General features: G+C 44.8%; 1 protein-coding gene across 6 annotated transcripts in view; it reads left to right on the forward strand.

Annotated features, from left to right (window-relative positions):
• Positions 1 to 22,812, forward strand: part of SGMS1 (sphingomyelin synthase 1) — a 207,219-nt gene that overhangs the window by 157,509 nt on the left and 26,898 nt on the right. For all 6 annotated transcript variants that reach the window (XM_030568771.1, XM_030568770.1, XM_030568768.1 and 3 more), the window contains one exon: positions 7,003 to 7,849. In XM_030568771.1, coding sequence (XP_030424631.1) covers positions 7,209 to 7,849 — 641 coding nt within the window. In that variant the 5' untranslated portion in view covers positions 7,003 to 7,208. The remainder of the gene's footprint in view (positions 1 to 7,002; positions 7,850 to 22,812) is intronic.

Below are 22,812 nucleotides of genomic sequence, written 5' to 3' on the forward strand. Positions count from 1 at the left end.
AGTACTGATCCTGAGTTGAATCGTACAAGCTGGTGTGCTCTTTTTTCCTTTGAGAACAGCAGGCCTGGTAGTTCTGTAAGTAGCCAGTGTCAGGCTGGATATCACAGGGAAATGCTTCAAAGGGACTTGGGGACAGGGGTGAACCTACTGTTAAACTGCAATGCACAGTAAGGGCTGCCATAGCCCAGAGGAGAGTGCTTAACCTCAGAGAACTAACACCCAGCTAAACACAAGAAAGACTCCCTGGCACTGGAGGGAGTGGATCATGGTGTCTCACAGGCCTGAGTACCCCAGTAAAATCTTGTTGTACCAGTTTTCATAGTCTATAGAATATTCTAGTCTTTGTATTATTTTAAGAATTTTGAAGCACTTATAAAATTTGTGGACAACGTGAACCCGGGAGAGGTTGCAGGCACTTTGGAGGACAGGAATAGAAGTCAGAAGGATTTAGATATATTGGAGAATTGGGCTGAAAGCAGCGAGATGAAATTCAGTAAAGACAAGTGCAAAGCACTCATTTAGGAAGGAAAAATCAAATGTGCAACTACAAAATGGGTAATAACTGGTCAGGGTGTGGGGATTATAGAGGATCACAAACTGAATGAGTCAACAGTATGGTGCAATTGCAAAAAAAGGCAAATATTCTGGGATATCTAACAGGTGTGTCTTAGCCCACGTCCACACTACAGGGTAAAATCGATGTTATTAAAATCGATTTTATAAAGCAGGCTTTATAAAATCGATTTTGCGCGTCCACACTAGGGCTACTTACATCGATGTTGAGCGTCCATGTTCCCTGGCGTCCATGTTTTCCCTGAGCGTTGCACTCTGGGTACCTATCCCACAGTTCCTGCACGGGTCCCTGCCCTTTGGAATTATGGGTTACTAGCCCAGTGCATGATGGGATCAAAGTCCCCGTCCTGGCTGGTTCTGGGTACAGCCCCCCCCCCCTCCTGTAAACGGCACACAGTCAGTTCGCGCTGTTTTTACTGGCTGCAGTGAGGGAAACGCCATTTTGCAGCAAGCATGGATCCAGGTCTGCTCTTGTCCTTGATCGCGAATGCTGTAAATAATTCACGCATTCTCGTTCTATCACTGCTGACCCATGATGCAGAAATGCAAGAGAGAATGCTTGAATGCGGGGACGACAGCGATGACGAACTGGAGAACGAGTTTTCTGACACCCCGGGCCCCTGCACGTTGGAGCTCCTGACGGTTATGGGTGAGGTTCTACCCGTTCCGCGCCACTTTTGGGCACGGGAAACAAGCACTGACTGGTGGGACCGCATAGTCCTGCAGGTGTGGGACGATTCGCAGTGGCTGCGGAACTTTCGCATGCGTAAGAGCACTTTCTTTGAACTTTGTGACTCGCTTTCTCCTGTCCTGAAGCGGCATAATACCAGGATGAGACCAGCCCTCACAGTGGAAAAGCGAGTGGCAATAGCCATATGGAAGCTTGCAACGCCAGACAGCTACCGGTCAGTCGGGAATCAATTTGGAGTGGGCAAATCTACTGTGGGGGCTGCTGTGCTGGAAGTATCCAAAGCAATCATTAAGCTGCTGCTTCGAAAGGTTGTGACTCTGGGAAACGTGCAGGCCATTGTGGATGGCTTTGCTGCAATGGGATTCCCTAACTGTGGGGGGGCCATAGATGGAACCCACATCCCTATTTTGGCACCGGAACACCAGGGTGCCCAGTACATTAACCGCAAGGGGTACTTTTCGATGGTTCTGCAAGCCCTGGTGGATCACAAGGGACGTTTCACCAACATCCACGTGGGATGGCCAGGAAGGGTTCACGACGCACGTGTCTTCAGGAGCACTACACTGTTTAAACGGCTGCAGCAAGGGACCTACTTCCCTGATCAGAGAATAACAGTTGGAGATGTCCAAATGCCTATAGTTATCCTTGGGGACCCAGCCTACCCCTTGATGCCCTGGCTAATGAAGCCATACACAGGCAGCCTTGACAGTGCTCAGGAGTTGTTTAATTACAGGCTGAGCAAGTGCAGAATGGTGGTAGAATGTGCATTTGGCAGGCTTAAGGCGAGATGGCGAACGCTTCTCACTCGCTCAGATCTTAGCCAAACCAATATCCCCTTTGTCATTGCTGCTTGCTGTGTGCTCCACAATCTCTGTGAGAGCAAGGGGGAGGCCTTTATAGCGGGGTGGGAGACTGAGGTAAACCACCTGGCCGCTGATTATGAGCAGCCGGACACCAGGGCAATTAGAAGATCTCACCAGGATGCTGTGCGCATCAGAGAAGCACTGAAAAGTAGCTTCCTCATGGGCCAGGGTACAGTTTGACTGCTGATTTTCCTTTCAATTGATTGCTGCCCTCCCCGTCTATGCGGTGTTGCTGCTGCAAGATACTTTGCCTGCAGCATTCCTCAATTGCTTGCTTAGGTTACTTGCGAGAGCTGTCCATTGGAAAACAAATAATTCTGTATTTCCCAATTATTACCTATCTCCACCATTAGCTGCTTCCGTCTGCTGCTAGGCACAGGACCTGCAACCTTCCTTAACTGCTTTTTTATTGAAAATAAAGTTACTACTATGTGTTACAAGAATTGTGTTCTTTATTTAAAATCAGATCCTTTCATCAATCAAGCATCATGCTTGTTGTTACAATACTGTGCTTGAAATTTCATAACTCAGCGTTCTATGGGGGACGGAGCGAGGGAGGTTTGGAGGAAGGGGGAGGGAGGTTTGAAAGAAGAAAGTGCATCAGAGTAGACAGAACAAGAATTCTCATGGACCAGGGTACGGTATGGCTGCTTTCTTTGTTTTCCCTTTATTACCCATATCCCCAATTGTCAAATCCTGATGCTGATAACTAGCTTCCGTGCAGCTTTCCAAAGCTGCTTGCTTCAGTTCATTACCAAACTACAGTCACACTTCCTTAATAGCATGACCTGAGAGTAAAAATAGGCAAAGGTGCCATGGGAGAAGTTTGGATCATTAGAGGAGGGAAAAAACAGGACACAAAGGGCTTTTCAATCTAATGAAAGCCTTCTGGTTGGAGTGTCCGCAGCAGTGGAGGGGGCTGGTGTAGAGAGCCTTCCCCCACGCGTTCTTACACGCCTGGTTCTGGAAGGTGTGGGACAGGGTGAGTACTGAGGGAGGTTATACACGGGCTGTAGGGGCATTCTGAAACCACGGAGCTCTTGCAGCATATCACGGAGGATGTCAGTCTGATCACGAAGAAGATCCAGAGTTGCTGCTCGCCAGCGCTGATCTTCCTGCCACCTGACATCATTTTTGGCGTCCCTCCTGTCTTCGCGTTGGTCCCTCCTGTCTTCGCGTTGACTGGCAGCCTCCCTGTACTTTGCGACCAATTGCTTCCAGTCTCCCTGCTGAGCTCTCTCTGTACGGGTCACTGCCATAATTTCGGTGAACATGTTCTCACGCGTCCTCCTTTTCCTCAGTCTTCTTATGATACCCCCCCCACGTGGATGAGAAGCGAGAGGGAGGCTGGAGAAATGTGCAGCTGTGTGTGGGGGGGTGGGGTTTGGAAAGAGTGATAAAAGAATCATGAGACACATTTCACACAACCATTCATACAGTCTTTCTCCTCACTGACCTGTGCCTGTTACCGAACCTTGAACATTTTACTTTACCACAAGGTCACCTTAGGATTCCTTTAATACTTATTGCTTGTGGCTGAGGACAGAGAGTTCTGCTCAGACGCAGGTCAGGGAAGCACACAGACCTTGTCCGGAGAAAATGGGAAGTTAATAATGGCTAGTAATCCCTGTAGTAGATTGTACTGGTAATCAAGCTACTGTCCTTCCCTGCTTTGCTCTCGCGTTCCCCGAACAAGCAGGTCTCCTTGCCTGCGGTTTGCTGGGTGGTTCGGGGAACCGGAGAGCAAACCGCGGCGAAGCTGGTCTCCTTCCCTGGTTTGCTCTCGCGTTCCCCGAACAAGCAGGTCTCCTTGCCTGCGGTTTGCTGGGTGGTTCGGGGAACGGGAGAGCAAACCGCGGCGAGGCTGCTCTCCTTCCCTGCTTTGCTCTCGCATTCCCCGAACAAGCAGGTCTCCTTGCCTGCGGTTTGCTGGGTGGTTCGGGGAACCGGAGAGCAAACCGCGGCGAAGCTGGTCTCCTTCCCTGGTTTGCTCTCGCGTTCCCCGAACAAGCAGGTCTCCTTGCCTGCGGTTTGCTGGGTGGTTCGGGGAATGGGAGAGCAAACCGCGGCGAGGCTGCTCTCCTTCCCTGTTTTGCTCTCGCGTTCCCCGAACAAGCAGGTCTCCTTGTCTGCGGTTTGCTGGGTGGTTCGGGGAACGGGAGAGCAAACCGCGGCGAAGCTACTCTCCTTCCCCGGTTTGCTCTCGCGTTCCCCCAACAAGCAGGATGGAGACTTTTCTAAAAACCACCTCATGGGTCAGTGTTTTAGGAAAGGTAAAAAAAATTACAATCACCAGAGGACGGTCCCTCAGCTTCATTTTCTGGAGTACTGCCTTGAGATGGCTGGCAGGGAACCTCAGTAAGGGTGAGGAAAAGATCCTGGCTGTTTGGGGGGATAAAATGCTCTGTGCTCTCTGCTGGAGCCTCCTCCTCTTGGTCCTCATCATCCTGATCATCGCCATCAAATAAATCTTCCGTAGTTGCAGGAATCACGACGCCCACCTCTGAATCAACAGACAAGGGGGGGTACGTCGTTGCGCTGTTCCCCATTATTGCGTTAAGCTCGTCGTAGAACCGGCACGTTTTGGGGGCAGAGCCTGACCTGCCTTTTGCTGCTTTGGTCTTCTGATACGCCTGTCTGAGCTCTTTCACTTTCACTCGGCACTGTAACGAGTCCCTGGTATGTCCCCTCTCCCGCATGGCATTAGAAATTTTTTCAAAGGTTTTCTCATTTCTTCTGCTCGAGCGCAGTTCTGAAAGCACCGACTCTTCTCCCCATACAGCTATCAGATCCTGTAACTCCTGTGTGCTCCATGCTGGAGCTCTTTTCCTATTTTCAGGAGACTGCATTGTTCTCTCTGCTGCTGAGAGCTCCACGCTGTGCAAGCAGGAAATGGAATTTCAAAGTTCCCGGGGCTTTTCCTGTTTACCTGGCCAGCAGAAGAGTACCTTTACCTGTGTAGAGCGGCCACTAGAGCACTGTGGGATACGTCCCGGAGGCCATTAACTTCGATGGCCGTCCACACTATCATAAAATCGATTTTAAAAAATCGATTTTGGGGTTACTCCTCTCGTTTTGATGGAGTTCCAAAATCGATTTTAGGGACCCTTAAAATCGATTTTATGCACTCTGTAGTGTGGACGGTTACAGCTTAAAATCGATTTAAAGCTCTTAAAATCGATTTAAAGCTCTAGTCTGGACCTGGCCATATGTAAGACATGAGAGATAATTGTTCTACTCAAATCACCTTGGGATTTCATGTCGCATCTCAGCTGGAGTATTTTGTTTCGTTTTGGGCACCACACTTTATGAAAGATGTGGACAAATTTGGAGAGAGAGCCTAGAGGAGAGGAACAAAAAAAAGAGATTAGAAAACCTAACCTTATGAGGAGAGGTTGAAAGAACTGGGCATTCTTGGTCTAGAAAAGAAAAGGCTAAGGGGGACGTAACAGATTTCAAATACGTAAAAGATTGTTATAAACAGGATGGTTGTCAATTGTTTTCCATATTCACTGAGGGTAGGACAAAAAGTAATTGCCTAAGTTCGCAGCAAGAGAAATTCAGGTTAGATATTAGGATAGTTAAGTACTGGAATAGGATGCCAAGGGAGGTTGCAGAGTCCCTATCACTGGAAGTTTTTAAGAACAAGTTGGATAAACATTTGTCAGGGATGGTCTAAGTATACTTGGTTCTGCTTCAGCTCTTGGGGAATGGACTCGATAACCTCTTGAGAGCCCTTGCAGCCCCACATTTCTGTGATTTATAGCTTGCATTTTGCTTTGTATTGTACATTTTATATTGTTGATTATTTAAAGTTAAGTCCGTATGGAGCTGTTAAAATTACAGATTATAATAAAGCATAACTTTAAATCAGAACTATTGCAAAGTTTGTATGGTTAATATCTACATCGTGGATCTGAAACTACTCCCTCTGCTTAGATTTCATGTTGCATCTAAAACTGGAAGTGTCTATTTTTCCAGTTCAGATTTCAGTCTGACCAAAATCTTGTGAATTTCAATCTTCAAGATGACTGAAATCTCATATCATCAGTCGACAACCTATACTGTCTGCTAAAATATTGTGAAAACATCTTGAGATGAGCATGATTTGTATCAGACTTGTATGTTGTCTCTTTGGTGCTTCTCTAGCTAGAATGCTAAATTCACTCTTTTAAAGAAGCTGCCATAATTCTCACTATAAAACTGCAAAACTGATAAAAACAGGTGATTTACCAAACTTTTTCTTTTTATAAATTATTACTTTAAGGGAAAAAACTCATACCTAGAAAAAACACACTTGCAGTTTTTCATGTGTTTGCTAGCTTTAAACAGTACTTATAATTATTAGTTTATTGCCAAAAATTGTCCTGGGTGCTTGACAGAACAAAGGCAGGGTCCCTGCCCTGAAGCATTTACGGTCTAATATCTAGGTACAATACAAAGAGTGAGCATACCATACAGTAGTATGGAAGGGGTGTGAGAGGACTGGAGCTACATTAGTAAGATCACACAGTTGATGGATGACCATTTAATGATTTTACTATTTGTATTACCTAGCTTGAGGAGCCCTAGTCATGGACCAGGACCCCATTGTGCCAAGCGCTGTAGAAACAGAACAAAAAGAGATTCCCTGCCCCAGACAACTTATATTAACTGTTAAAATGACACATACAGAAGATCAAACTAGTAACTATCTTGAGTATTCAGAAACAAACCTAAATAGAAAAGTCATATGCATTTGTCTGAATTTAAAAAGCTACTTCTTCATGCTCCTATTTAGATATTGCTTCTTTGGGTTAATTTTTTCTTATGAACATAAAATGCAAACTTACTATTAAACACCATCTTAATGCCTTTTTTTTTCGCTCTCACTAGAAAGAAGAATATAAATGCAAAAGAGGTGAACCATTTCCTGGACTGGCTACAACATACTGGTATTTGTACAAAGTGTTTAGAAACTTGTCAACTTGCCAAACTGGTTTTTGCTGCACATCTGACAGGATGAACAAGCAAAAGAGAGGTTTTTTGTTGTATTGGAACAATAGTGACTGCTGCCTGGTTTAAAGTAAACTTAAGACTGCATGAATTTGCCTGACGAAATGAAAGAAGTGACATTCTGGTCACCCAAAGAGGTGGCAAATTGGCTGATGGAGAATGCTGTTCCAGAATACTGTGAACCGTTGGAATTTTACACTGGGCAGGATTTGATCAATCTAACTAAGGAGGATTTTAAGAAGCCACCTTTGTCACGTGTGTCTTCTGACAATGGACAGAGGTTGTTGTACATGATAGAAACTTTAAAAATGGAGCATCACATTGAGGCCCACAAAAATGGGCATGCCAATGGTCACCTCAGCATCAGTACAACCGTCACCACAAGTGAAAATGATTTCAGCACTAAAATCAAACTGAATGGGATGCCAAATGGATATAGGAAGGAGATGATAAAGATCCCCATGCCAGAGCCAGAGCGTTCCCAGTATCCTATGGAGTGGGGGAAGACTCTCCTGGCTTTTCTTTATGCACTTCTCTGTTTCATCTTTACCACAGTGACGATCTCAGTAGTCCATGAACGAGTGCCTCCCAAGGAGGTGCAGCCTCCCCTACCAGATGCATTTTTTGACCGTTTTAACCGTGTACAATGGGCCTTTTCTATTTGTGAAATTAATGGCATGATTCTTGTAGGACTCTGGTTAATTCAGTGGCTGCTCTTAAAATACAAGTAAGTACAATTTTTTGCAATCATGGTGTTTGATATACTAATCACTTTTGGGAGAAGCAGAGGTTTAAGGTATAAAACTGAAATCTTTGTAGTGTTTTTTAAGTGTTCCATTTTCTTGGGGTGATTTTTAAGTCAATGTACTCTTGGCAGACTCAGAGAAAAATCTAAATCTGTATCACATAGTCTATATAGTTTTTTGGAGTATATATGTTTTTTGTTCATAAAGTACAGAAGGAAGCTAATCCTAAATACTGTGGTTAGTATAAATATGCAGGCTTGTCTTTACTTCAGAGTATTCCCCCAAATTCAAGCCCTGGCCACACACAAAAACCATTAACTTTTGAATGTGGGGGTGCTTTAACTCAAGCTGGGTCACAGCTTGAATTAACACAGCTCAATAGCACAACTCCTCAGCTGCTCTTGCAATCATTCTGCATACCTCAAGTGTTCAGTTTGTGAGTGTGTCCACTCACTTGAGTTAGGCCAGCTCAAGTGATGAGAGCTGGAGTTAACTCCATAGTGAAGACATATGCTAAAATGATTATATCACATTTTTAAAAGTGCAAAAGAAGATAAACAAATATAATGAAAAACACACATAAGACACAAACTGTATCATGTGAATAAAACCACATGAATAGTTCCGGGATTTCTGCATCTTAGTTAGCCATTTTAAGATTTATGGGTTTTGTCTTCCATGAGATGAGGAAGATAATGTCCACCTTAAACTACCAGTAGATAAACCAGCTTGGTAACTGATTAACATGATATTTATCTCCTGTTAAGCTCTGTCAATGAAGTATTCAAACCATTGACTTTTACCAGTATCAGGATTTTCATAGCTTGTCACTTTGAAAAGAAAAGAGCAAGAATAAGCATATTTGAGATCCAGAAAACAACTATTAAACATCCAAAAAAGCAGTCTTGATAATCAGCATGGGACAGAATTGAACATGACATCAGTGGGTGCTCACAGAGTATGGACACTAATAAAGTGGCGTGTTAAAGCGTGTCATTGAAAGGAATGGAATGCTACATAAACCTGCATGGCCCTTGACTACAGAGTATGTCAGAATTGTCTACGTGGGCTTGGCAGAAAAGCCTGAGGTGTGAAAATTGCATGACACTTTTGTATAACTTGCTTAATAAATCAAAGTGGGTTTGCACAATTTCCCCTTAAAAAAAAAATCCATATATTGCCCTATCACTGTATCAGTTTAAACCCCTGGCATTCCATGCATCCTATCATCAGTTAATCATTTTTCTCATCCACCCTGCTGCCTGCACATTTCTTCACTTTCCTCTTTTCATACAGTAAAGTAATTCTCCTTTATCCATCTGCATTCTGTTCTGAAAAGGTTTCATATTCTGCCCAACTCCATGATATTTGAGCCACCATAATTATTCCCCTCATTCCCTACAGTCCATCAGTACTCTCTGCCTTTCCCACTTCCACAGTCCACATGTTCTCTCTACTCCTTCATCTTTTCTCCTAGAGTCTGATGCCTGGCTTATTTTCTCAGCAGTAATTCCCTGTTGGCTGTTCCTGTTTCTTCCTTCAGGCAAACTTAGCAGTATAGGGCTGAGGGAAATGGGCCAGTGATTGAAACTCTGTCTTCCCCAGCCAGCTGCTTAGTACTCTTATCTCCCTCTCTCCAAGCTCCCTTTGTGTGTCTCATAGGAGGAAGACTGGGAGCTGAGGGCACAGTTAGGACAAGACAAGATTGGCCATAGGCATTATTGGTTTGTGGTAGGACCTCTAGCTCCTGGAGTAGTGTGATGAGTTTGGAATCTCAAATTTCATTAAAAAAAAACAACCACCAAGCAAGCTTCTAGAGCATGTTGCAAAGAAAACCTTGAAAATATGACAAGTATAACTAAAGCCATAATATTTGCTTGGGTCTGCAGACAGCTTGGAACAATAGCTCTGAGGGGCATGAAATATCCCATGCATCTCTGGGAGTCAGAGTAGCTGGCAGGAGGGCCAGGCATTGCTTGTTCTATAGGCCAGCAGTATGTATATATATGCAATCAAACAAAAGGTTAGAATGTATGTATAATATTTATATACATTTGCTAGAATAATGTGTGAAGTTCTGGTCACTACATCACAAAAAAGAGAAAAGAAATATAAGGGTTCAGAAATAGGCAATGATTATTAGAGACACTGAGCGTGTCTGCTCTGCAATGAAAGACCCATGGCGTGGGCTCGCAGGGTTCTGCTGCAAAGCTATAAAATTGCAGTATAGAGGTTCAAGGTTTGAGCGCCCAGGCTCTAGCTCGAGCCCAAATGTCTACACTGCAGTAACAGCAAGGAGTCGGGTGGCACCTTAAAGACTAACCGATTTATTTGGGCATAAGCTTTCATGGGTAAAAAACCTCACTTCTTCAGATGCCACCCAACTCGTTGTTATTTTTGTGGATACAGACTAACATGGCTACCCCCTGATACTTGATACACTGCAGTAAAAATCCCAAAGCCTGAGCCCCACGAGCCCATGTCAAATGACCCAGGCTCTGAGACTCAGTGCTGCCAGTTTTTATTGCAGTGTATGCCTGCACTGCAAAGACATACATGTGAGGCAAGTTGAAAATTAGGACTGTTCAGTTAAGAGAAGATGAGCAAGTGACTGGAGAGGGACATTCTTCTCATAATACATGAACGAGGAACCATCCAATTAAATTGAAAGGCAGTCAATTTAAACCTGATTTAAAATAAATATTTTAATACATAGTGAATATTTGCATGTGGAACTCATTGCCCCAAGATATGACTGAAACCAAGATCTCTGCAAAATTCAAAAAAGCATTATACATTTCTATATAAAATGCGAACATCTGCAGTTCTGCCAGATAGGTTAAAAAAATAACAGATATGAACCACTAACACTAAAAAATGACAGATATGAAATAATAGATATGAACCACTAACATGGTGAAAAAGAATCTTTATCTGTGGGCAGATTATTCTATAGTTGTCCTTTGCAGAGTTTCTTGAAGCTTCCTCTGAAATGTCTAGGTAATTGACCACTGGCAGAGACAGGAAAACAGACGTGGCAATATCTGATTTGCTAGGGAATTTCCTGTGTTCCTAGTAGGAGTACAGTTCAGGAAAGTTTACATGGATTAATCTGAGCAACTCCAGCTTAAAGAAACACTGACAAATTTGAATTTTTATACTCTCTTTTTTTAAAATCAGACTTCTGACAGAGTACCCTTTAAATGGTGTAATTTTCCAGCTTTTCTGCCGATATATATGAAGGTCTTTCCAACACTAGAGGGTGGGTGGGCATGAGAATGACTTCCAGATGTTCTTAAGCATTACACTGAACAAAATATGGGTGCTTGGAAAATTCAATGCAATAAATTTTTACTCAGCCACTAGCATGGGAGGAATTTTCTCCACCCATTCCTCTGTTGTGCTATTCTGCTCTTTGGTTTTAGTGGTGGCATTTGTATGAATAGTTAATTGTTTCCCTTGAAAACAAAACTATATTCAGACTTCCAGCTCTTGAAGCAATGCACCATTTTAAAGAGTACTACAGTATCATTCAAAAGACTCTTTTGCTATCTTCTTCAAGAAAATGAATTAGAGCTGTTAACTAGCAGGATAGACTTCAACTTCTTTTCAGGAGGATCTGCTATTGTAAAAAATATTCTCCAAAATACTATGAATCCCTTCATCTGATGTTGAATTTCCAAGATGCTCATGCAGGCTGTGCACAAGTACCTGCTTCATATATGCAGATTACATTTGTCTACACTATATGTTGAACAGAATAAAATATGATCAGGGGTTGCTCTTCTAGTGAGAGACGTGAGCTATGGACTCTTTTATTGCTTGTTTATACATTTACAAAAGACATAGTCAAGAATAGCTCTCAATTCTGCTTTTGAGTGGCTCCATGGAGTGTCTCTGTTCATTTTATAGGTCTTAAAGTGATTGTGCCAGTCTCATTCATATTTCCTTCTTTTGAAAGGCTGGGGGAGAAGGAGCTATGGTACAAAATGTGGATACAGATCAGTATGAGTATCAAAGCCCCTATCAGCTAGCTAGTCTAAGGAGAAGAGAGAACTTTATACTTGAGACCTTCCAACCTCCCACATCCTTCCTGGTGTCCAGGAGCAATTCCCATTTTGTGGTTGTCTCCTACGGCCTTACAGATCAAAAGTTTCTAAACTTCCAGAACATGAAAGGATTAATTTTCCTTGTATTGCCTTCGTAGATGTTACTTTCTTTCCATGCATATTTGTGATGACTCACAAGTCAACCAGTGCCTTGCTACCCCTAGTCATTGCCTGGTATGGTAATGTGTCAAGTAATTATACTTGATGTTGCCAAGCTGTTTGCAGTTTAAACCTGCTCTGGTTTAAACCTACTCTTGCTGAAGAGCTACCATGCCCAGCGTGAACATGACATAAAGTTGAAAATGTGGATGATGAGAAGTGTATAGATGCTATAATTTGATGATTATTAATGGATATGTCTGTGAAGGAAAATAAGGACACATCTTTGGCCCTGATGGAAATGTATTATATTGGATGGATGGACTTCTTTCTTGAAGATCAGAATGGAAAAATACAGTTTAAAAGAAGTGGGGTTTCCAATGTTTTTAAGCTACAATAAAAAACTTGTGATTTTGGTACTTTTTTTTTTTTTGTTATGCTGTTTTCCTAGGAAACTTTTGAAACATCGTGTTTCAAACTCTGGTATACTTCCATCACTCTGTGTGGTGTTGGGCATATTATTAAGTTTTCTGCTCTATTGCTGGTAACAAAAAAATACATTTATTTTCATTTTGAAAAGTGCCCCCATAATGATTTAATTGAGCAATCTTTCCTTTTGACACTTTATCCATTTAATATACTGTTTTATACTTGAAACTCCATTACATTTCCAGTGAGTGCTGTGTTCCTAAAAGAACAGCATATAGTGCCCCATTTTGTTGTAAATTGTCTGAGCCCCATTTATTCTTACAATTGTTACTGAAACTAGTAAACTACCAAATCATTTCTGCATATGTACAAAGGAAAGTGGGGGGGAGAGATTTAACACAGTCTTGTTCTTCAGCTTTGTTTGTGGGTATTTGTAACATACCAGGGTATGATCCAGACCAGTGGGGGACTGTGTCACCCCTGCCCTGTAACCTGGGGTGCCTTGCAGTGCCTAGTAGTTGTAACTTCCAAACTGGACTGCCCACAACCAGTCACTAGCATGCAGGCTACTCTCAGATGTGTTTGTATAACTTCAGCCTGCCAGTCACATCTTGGTTATACTGCAGGGTATACACTATAATATATATATATTCATTAGCCTCTTATCTTAAATAGTTACCCAGACACTTCAGCTTAAACACATTGGGTTATATAAAACAACAGAACAAGTTTATTAACTACAAAGAGACAAATTTTAAGTTGAGTAGTAGTAATGCAGCATAACATTCGGACATGGTTACAAGAAAAACAAAAGATAAAACAATTTCTAGTCCCTAACTTAACAAACCATATTAGATTCAAGCAAAATTTCTCACCACGTGCTTCCTGCAAGATTACTGACCAAACTCTTTCAGGTCAGGAAGCCCCCTCTCACCTCCCTAAGAGTCCAATGGCTATTTCCTTTGTTGTCTTAGGTGCATAGAATGTGATGGGCAGGGAGGTTGGGGGTGCCTGGGAGTGTTTGTGCTTCCCTTATATAATTTCAGGTCCCCTATTTGAAAAACATTTTCAGCTGAGAACGAGTAGATAAAGAGTCTACGGGGAAGGACATTCTGACTGGCTTCTTTTCCCCCACCTATTTGAGCTTCCTTTATTTCCCCTTCTGGCTTGATGACTCTGTTTACTGCTTAAATGTAAATTAAGGCACACATATATTCCTTTGTTTAGGAAGACCTGTTTGTGACTTCTGCCAGGGTGAGGCTGTTGGGTTTGGAATGTGTTAATAACATCATTAAGGGAAATCGTATAACTCAACATATGATGTTGCCATGCATATTTTATCAGGACAGTACTGAACAACAAATTATGAGTTTTCTAATGATACTCACAAGGCACATCTTGTACAAAGATTATTACAGTAATGTGTAGGGTGTGAATACAGGGGTGTATTCTGTCACAGTATTAGCTTCTGATAGCACAATACAGTTAATACTGGTTCAAAATAATTCCATGTATCGTCACAGAACTTTAAATGAAAATCTAGCAAGCATAGTAGTACTGATTTCTGAATCACTTTGTCCTATAAATGAAGACAACTCCCGCACACACTATAATTTATTTTCTTTGAATATGTGTCAGTGTCAAGCTTACTGTGCATATGCGTGTGCACAAGATTAGGGGGTTTTTGAAATGGCAGTGCCAGATATTGGGCTCATATCATCCCTTGGTGCTGCCCTTTGATGAGGAAATATATTCCACCTCGCCATTGCTGACATATTCCTTCTTACTGGCTTAGAGCAGAGATTCCTCTTCTTGGGTATTGTAGAGTGCCAGTTAGAGTGCCACCCCAGCTGGAGCAGGAGTGGCACTGGAGCAGCTCACTTCAACCTGACCAGTACCTGTACAGTATGCCAATGTGGCCACATTGGCCTTGCAGAGGACCATCCTCCCACATGTCACGAAGCATATCACCCTCTCCAAAGGAGATCATGCTCCTCAGTGGGTTCACACAAGAACTGTATGTGGTTCCATAGAAATAAGAGGTGTGTGACAGAGGCCAGTTGGCAAAGGGTCTTTTGTTCTTTACCAACAATTCTTTGCCAAACCCAACTTGCAGGATATTTATCCATAAGGGGTAACATGTAAGCACATAACTTGTCAAGATTCATAATTATTGAGATGTATGTATAGGTAATATTTTAAAGAATAATGTACCTATATTGAAACTATGCATTGTAGTCTTAAAGTAAAAATTAGTCACCACTGAGTAATATATCTCAGGGGTGGCCCATTCAAGGAAGGGGGAATTGTCACCTCTCCCTGTATCGCCGATGATGTAATTCAAGGCTCTGTTGACTTGAGTTGCTCCATCCCAAGACTACCAAAGGAAAACTATCAGAAACAATTGCAAACAGATAAAACCACTTGGAAGTAAAAAAAAAAGAAGAAACCTTACAACAGACTGGGGTTCGCCCTATCTATAAATAAAGATAATAGACTGTTTCACTATAGCACAGAATGCGGCGACGCACTCTGAATCTATTCACAGAGAAAACATCTTGTGGCATGGAGGTGTTTTCCTGAAAGTTTCGTTCCTGATTCCTGTAAAGCCATCAGCTCTGCAACAGACTGACCTTTGGGTGAGGTGGGAAGGACCGACTTAATTAGATAGGAAAGGTAACTATTGTTAAGTATAGGCTGTAGTTCACATTTTACTATTTTGTTTTGTATGAGGACAACACTAGATATCTCACTGAATATCAAGGCCAACTCCACTCCAGCTCAAACAACATTCTCTGCCTGCTTCTGAGATCTGCCAGGCAGCAATGTGGAGTAACCCACTGATCTTTATCAAGCATTATGCATTGAATCTAATGGCTAGACCAGATGCCAAATTCAGGAAAGCAGTACTACAATCACTGTTCAACTCTTAGACCTGACTTTAGAGAGTGTCAGCTTAGAGAGACAAGGTGGATGAGGTAATATTTTTTTTTAATTGACCAACTTCTGTTGGTAAGAGAGAGAAACTTTCAAGGAAGAGCTCTGTGTAGCTCTAACGCTTGTTCATCTCATCAACAGAAGTTGGTCCAATAAAAGATATTACCTCACCTACTTTGTAATATCCTTGTGCCAACATGGCTACAATACTGCATCTGGCTGGCACTATTCATTCTCATTATCCGAAGCAGATACTGTTTGCCAGTCATGAACAGTGGATCCACAGACACATACTCAAGAGAAAAGTTGCATTCACTATAGTAACTGTGGTTCTTCAAACTTTTTATTCAGTGTAGATCCCACAACCTACCTTCCATCTCCACTTTCGGAGTCTTTAGCTATCACAACTTTTGAATGGTGAGGGAACTGAGGCAGGGTTCCCTCTTTACCCTTTTGACCTCAAAGAGGAGAACAAGGAGGCACAAAATTTCATTTTGTGTGCATGAGGCTCATGTGCACCTATAGTGTGGGCTGCACATTGACTGCAACATCTTGATGAACCACAATTCTTTGAGTTGGCTGCCTCCTAGATTTGTGGCTAAATTTTTTTCCTATAGAAACATAAATAATTGAGCATTTTAGAGGAAGAAGATTCTGAGAGCTATGTTATGAGTTTAAAAACCTGGCATTTGGGTAAATATTCCAAACCATTATATGCTCAATCAAGTGCTTAGGCTTTTAACAAGGAGACCAGAAATCTTTGACATCATAAGTAGAATTTTTATAATACAACTTCCTTCATTGCCTTTTACCTTTATAGCTGTTAATAATTATAAGAGAGTTTGTATTATTCTCAGGCAAACTATCAGAAGTAATCCCTGATCTTCTGAGATGACAGAGTAACCATGGAGACAACGAAAAAAGCATTCATAGGCATAATTATTTCACTGGATAGTGAAGATAACTGGGAAGTCACTGATATACTATAGGTTGTATGTTAATGTATCAAATGACATTTTGGCTAGTTCCTTAAACATTATCTCCATTTTTGTACGGGCAAGGTGGAGCACTGAAGTTCAGGGTCCAGCTCAGGAAAGCATCCCTTTTTAGGGAAGTTAAGCATGTGTTCAAATGCTTTGCTGAATCAGAGCATTGCTCAAAGCTATGTAGAGAGTTGGTGCCAGAAAATGTGTTGGGGTTCCAAGTTTCCTGATGATTTCTCTAACAACTAGAAAATCATGCTTCCCCATGAATAAGTTATTCCTTTAGGATTAAATCTATTTACTATGGTTTACTAAAGTTCAATATGTTTAACAAGAAAATTTATCTGAGATGATCTATTTTGACTAGTTTTTGTCTTCTCAACAATTCTGCAGTGGCATATGAATAAGCTACTTAGCCAAGGGGCTTAATTCTTAGCTTTTATGTAATATATAATGATATAAAAAAGGAAAATTAATATAGAACTTTGAGGATATTTTTGGCCAATATTTAGTCACTCTATACTATCATTAACTCATTAACTGGTAATTAAGTCTTTGAAAATGTTGCTCATTAGAGCTACAAACCCTGAACCATCCTGAATTTAATATTGACATTTCTGTTCATAAATCCAAGACATGTAAATTAATTTAGCTTGGGGTTTTTTTGTTTTTAAAGAGCAAATTGTGCCCACTAGTAACACATGGGTTGATAGCATTATATGAGTGGATTCTATTCTATTGTGTGCAGATTTGTGTACTGACTTCATCGCCATAGTATTTGGGTGCCTGCCAGTAGTGCTTTAAGCATTGTAACTAATGTCTGACGTGTTTGTTCTCGTATCCTCTTCCCAAGGAGAAACGTGTGTGCAGTGGAGTATTTTTTTTCGTATATGCATAAAATATGTTGACTTTTCAGGCTAGATTCCCAGTGAGATTTACAGTACCATTCACAAAAACAGTGGTGGTGCTGCCCCCCTTATGCCTAATAGCCCAGTGCCCTAACCATTGGAGCTATGGAGTCATTCTCTCTATCCCAATAAATATATAAGTATTTTGTATAAAGTGCGACAGTTTCAACAGGAGAGAGACCCTCCTCAGAATAGCAAATAGCTTGGTGCTTAGCGTATCTGGGGGAGTGGGGAGACCTAGGTTCAAGTCCCAGCTCCAGAGTGGCGATTGGAATCCCTTTTTTTCACATCCTAGGTGAATGCCCTAACCACTGAACTACTGCATATCAAGGGTTTTGTGAATCTAGTCTTCATTTCTTTTGCTTTTATTAAAAATACTCCAAATTAAACATTTTGTTCAACCCTAAATTAAAGTTTTCAGACTTCTTCAATTCATTGAAATGCAAAACAAAAAACATTGGCTACTATTCATCCAAAGCCACATTTTTTTTTCCAGAACTATTAGCAAACTAAAAAATGAATTGGCACAGCTCTACTCAGTATGAAGAAGGGTTGCAGAATCCACTATAATTTAAACTATCTACATACAATGCATAGAAACCATTACACTCTAGTGCAGGGGTCGGCAACCTCTGGCACACGGCTCACCAGGGTAAGCACCCTGGCGGGCCGGGCCAGTTTGTTTACCTGCCGCGTCGGCAGGTTCGGCCGATCGCAGCTCCCACTGGCCGCGGTTCACCATCCCAAGCCAATGGGGGCGGCGGGAAGCGGCGTGGGCGAAGGATCTGCTGGCTGCGGCTTCTCACCACCCCCATTGGCCTGGGATGGCGAACTGCAGCCAGTGGGAGCCGAAGTTGGCCAAACCTATCGACATCGCAGGTAAACAAACTGGCCCGGCCCACCAGGATGCTTACCCTGGCGAGCCATGTGCCAGAGGTTGCTGACCCCTGCTCTAGTACAACTCCTCATAGTTGTGTCTCAGAAGTATATTACGAGTCAGTAGCCATTTGTTAATTAGTGATCTTAAAAGTATTGTCTGAGTCTCTCTCCTTTGGTGTGCTATAACGTTATAAATAGTTGCAGCAACCTTGTCAGCATTTGCAGCATCAGAAAAACAGTAGTATTGAATTTTTACTTCACATTTGCCTTTTACCATTTATTCTGTCTCTTTACCCCAGAGTCTGCTAAACCAGTTAGTTTAAATAGAACTGAAATCAGAGCCATATATAGTTTAATGAAAGGGATGTTCAGCCTTGAGTAGAATGTCTTTGCTTCTTAGTGAAATTGATCTCTCTAATGGAATAATGCCATTCTTCTTCGAGTGATTGCTCATATCCATTCCAGTTAGATGTGCGCCCCGTGCGTGCACGTTCGTCGGAAGATTTTTACCCTAGCAACTCCGGTGGGCCGGCAGGTCGCCCCCTGCTGACCCGTCCGCTCCTCAGTTCCTTCTTACTGCCATGTCGGTCGTTGGAACTGTGGAGCGCGGCATAGCTGTCCTCCATGTCCCTAGCTCTCCGTTGTCTCGTTGTTCTAATAGTTGTATATAGTTATAGTTGTAGTCAGAGTTTATAATATCAGTTGTTAGTTGTAGTACTTGTTGTATATAGTTAGCGGGCTTGGGCTCTAGCCCTCCCCTGCGCCCGGTGCCAGTTTCATGCCCGGTTCGCCAGGGTTTAAACAGTGCTGGGCCTGCAAGAAGCCGATGCCAATGAGCGATCCCCACGATGCCTGCTTGAAGTGCCTTGGGGAATCGCATATCTCTGAAAAGTGCCACATTTGTAAGGCATTTAAGCCAAGAATAAAAAAGGAGAAAGATCAGCGCTTAAAGACCCTCTTAATGGAAGCAGCGCTTAACCCTCCAGCCTCGATGCTGAGCGCCGGCTCCACTGCGGCACTGGACCGCTCCAGCACCAGGAAAACTCCTCGGCACCTGCCCTCCCCGGCACCAGGCCCCGAAGCAAGGCCTTCGACGTCTGCCACTCCAGCCAAGCAGACACGGACGGAGCGTCCGGCACCATCTACTGCCACGGCACCGATGCCAGGGATTCCATCAACTCCGGGTCCAGGAGGTCCTTCGAATTCGGTCCCTCACAGCTCCCCCATAAGATCTGGGGTCGAGCTAATGGTCCCCTCGATGCCAGAGACATTTGCTTCGGCTCGTGACCTGATTGCACTGACTGAGCCTACATTACCTCAACCCCCGGTGCCTCCGGTGCGGGTTCTGCAATCAAAAGGCAAGCCTGCGGCCATGCGAGCTCCATCTCCGGTTTCACCGAACCGGCACCGATCCCCATCACAGTCCTGGCACTGTGGACGACCTCGATCGGGACGCCGCTCGCAGTCCCGGCACCGCTCTCCGCGGCGGTACCGGCATACTTGCGGTGCCGGTCCTCTTCACGGCGGTCCCGATACTCCCGGCATCGCTCTGGCTCGAGCCACCGCTACCGGCACCGAGATTCCAGAAGCCACTCCCATCATCGGCGTTCTACATCCTGGTCTACCTCCCAGCACCACGCTGGGGGTAGGTCCCGGTCTCGATCCCGGCACCGATATGACTCCTGGCACCCGTCCCTGGCACCAAGGAGGTCTCCGTCGTCTAGACCGAGGGGCCCATATCAGTCCCGTTCGGCTCCACCCTGGCCGTCCCGACAGCCGTCTGTCTCCTCTCAAACAGACAGCGCGTACGCTGTGGACGCTGACAGGCCTGCCGCTCTCTTCCAGGATCCCCCTCCTCAGGAGCATGGACCGCAGCAGTGGGGCTTCTGGACCCCTTGGGCATATCATCAAGCCCAAGGGCTGCAGCAGGTTCCCCCGCGTCCAACAACATCAGAGCACAGGACTCCGGAGGCCCCATTGTCTCGTCCTCCCCCGTCCCCTGCAGTGCCAGATACTGGGATTGTCTCACCATCAGGATCCTGATCTCCCTCCAGAGCTGGAAACATTGCTCCAGACGGAGCCTCCTGCAAATCCGCTCCTGCCGGGTGTCTCCTCATCATCCTCCCCAGATGAGGCAGTGGCTGGAACAACATCCACCAGCCCTCCTCCGCTCGATCTCAGGGCGCATCAGGACCTCCTCAGGCGCGTGGTGCAAAACATGAATTTGCAGGCCGAGGAGGTCTCAGAAATTGAGGATCCGGTAGTGAGCATATTATCTGCAGATGCTCCCACTCATGTCACCCTTCCCTTTATCTGGACCATTCAGGCCAACGCCACTACCATCTGGCAGTCGCCGGCATCAGTTCCCCCCACGGCACGCGGCGTGGAACGCAAATACATGGTGCCCTCGAAAGGGTATGAGTATCTCTATGTTCACCCACCGCCGTGCTCCCTCATCATACAATCTGTGAACGAGAGGGAGCATCATGGCCAGCAGGCCCCGGCACCGAAGTCTAAAGAAGTGAGGCGCATGGACCTGCTTGGCCGAAAGGTCTATTCTGCGGGCGCTCTCCAACTTCGGGTGTCCAATCAACAAGTTCTCTTTAGCCGCTACACTTACAACACCTGGGCGGCAGCGGACAAATTTAAGGAGTTGCTTCCACAAGATGCACGTCAGGAATTCGCGGCGATCCTTGACGAGGGCAAGAAAGTAGCAAGAACTTCCCTGCAAGCATCTCTCGATGCTGCAGATTCAGCTGCCAGGACTCTGGCTTCTGGCGTTACCATGCGCCGAATTTCCTGGCTACAGGTCTCTGGCCTTCCTCCAGAACTCCAGTACACCATACAGGATATCCCGTTTGAAGGCCAGGGTCTGTTTTCGGACAAGACTGACCCCAGGCTGCAAAGCCTTAAAGACAATAGGGTCATTATGCGCTCCTTGGGGATTCATACGCCAGTCACCCAGCGCGGATCCTTTGAGCCTCAACAGCAACGCTGGCCCTACCCTCAACCCCGCCAGAGGCAGGACTTTGCTAGACGTCGAAGTAGGAACGGCCGGCGTAGACAATCGGGTAACCAAGGGGGGCAAAACCAGAGCTCCTCCAAGGCTCCCTCTGGCCCGAAGCCTTCACCTAGGGCACTGCACCAGTTTCCCTCCCGGATCTGTCCCCTCCCTTCTCCAACTGTCTTTCGTTTTTCCTCCCGGCGTGGTCCCAACTAACATCCGACCGATGGGTCTTACGCACATTACAAGTTGGATACCATCTGCAGTTTGTTTCGTGCCCTCCCTCCCGCCCCCGTCCTTCGTCCCTCTTCAGGGACCCTTCATGAGCAACTCCTCCCTCAGGAGGTGCGGACACTCCTCGACAAAGGAGCTGTAGAGGAGGTTCCAGAAGCCTAGCGGGGCAAGGGGTTTTACTCCCATTACTTTCTGATCCCCAAAGCCAAGGGAGGCCTCAGGCCTATCCTCGACCTGCGCGAACTCAACAGATACGTGGTGAAGTTGAAGTTCCGTATGGTATCCTTGGGGACCATTATCCAGTCCTTGGATGCTGGAGACTGGTACGTCTCCCTCGACATGCAAGACGCATACTTTCATATAGCCATCTTCCCACCACACAGACGGTTCCTTCGGTTCGTGATCAACCGCTGCCACTATCAATTCGCGGTCCTCCCATTCGGCCTTTCCACGGCCCCGAGGGTGTTCACCAAATGTATGGCTGTAGTCGTCGCCCACCTCCGTCGCAGCCGCATACATGTATTTCTGTACCTCGACGACTAGCTGATTCGGGGGCCATCAGAGACACAAGTCCTCAGCCACGTCCGCATGGTCAGCAGTCTCTTCGCGAACTTGGGTCTCATCCTCAATATAGAAAAGTCCACGCTAATCCCCACTCAGAGGATAGAGTTTATCGGAGCCCTTCTGGACTCTATTCTGGCCAGAGCCGTTCTTCCTCTCTCAAGGTTCCAGACCTTGATGGCCATTATACGACGACTGCAGACAGCACCTTTGACCTCCATACGCACGTGCCTAACCCTACTGGGCCACATGGCGGCCTGCACGTTTGTCACATGGTATGCGCAGCTTCGCATGAGGCCCCTCCAGTCCTGGCTCATCAGTCAGTACCGTCCGGCCCGGCACGTTCTGGACGCGGTTGTTACCATTCCCCAGATATATTAGGTTCCCTGCAGTGGTGGCTGGACCAGTCCGTGGTGTGTGCGGGGCTGCCGTTCCATCCACCCCAGCCTTCGGTGTCCCTGAGAACGGATGCCTCAGATCTAGGTTAGGGGGCCCATCTCAGAACCCTACGGATCCAAGGTCGGTGGTCACCTCACGAACTAGCCCTCCACATCAACGTACGGGAATTGACGGCAGTCCGCCTTGCTTGCCAAGCATTCCATCATCAACTTCAAGATTGCTGTGTCTCGGTATTCACCGACAACACAACGACCATGTATTATATCAACAAGCAGGGTGGCATGAGGTCTTCTGCCCTGTGTCAGGAGACCGTGAGGCTCTGGGACTTTACCTCATCGCATCCTTCCTTCCCGGGGTTTGGAACACGCTGGCGGATCATCTGAGCAGATCCTTCTTTTGCCA

This window comes from Gopherus evgoodei, chromosome 7, assembly GCF_007399415.2.
Source record: "Gopherus evgoodei ecotype Sinaloan lineage chromosome 7, rGopEvg1_v1.p, whole genome shotgun sequence".
In the NCBI taxonomy this organism is placed as follows: domain Eukaryota; kingdom Metazoa; phylum Chordata; order Testudines; family Testudinidae; genus Gopherus; species Gopherus evgoodei.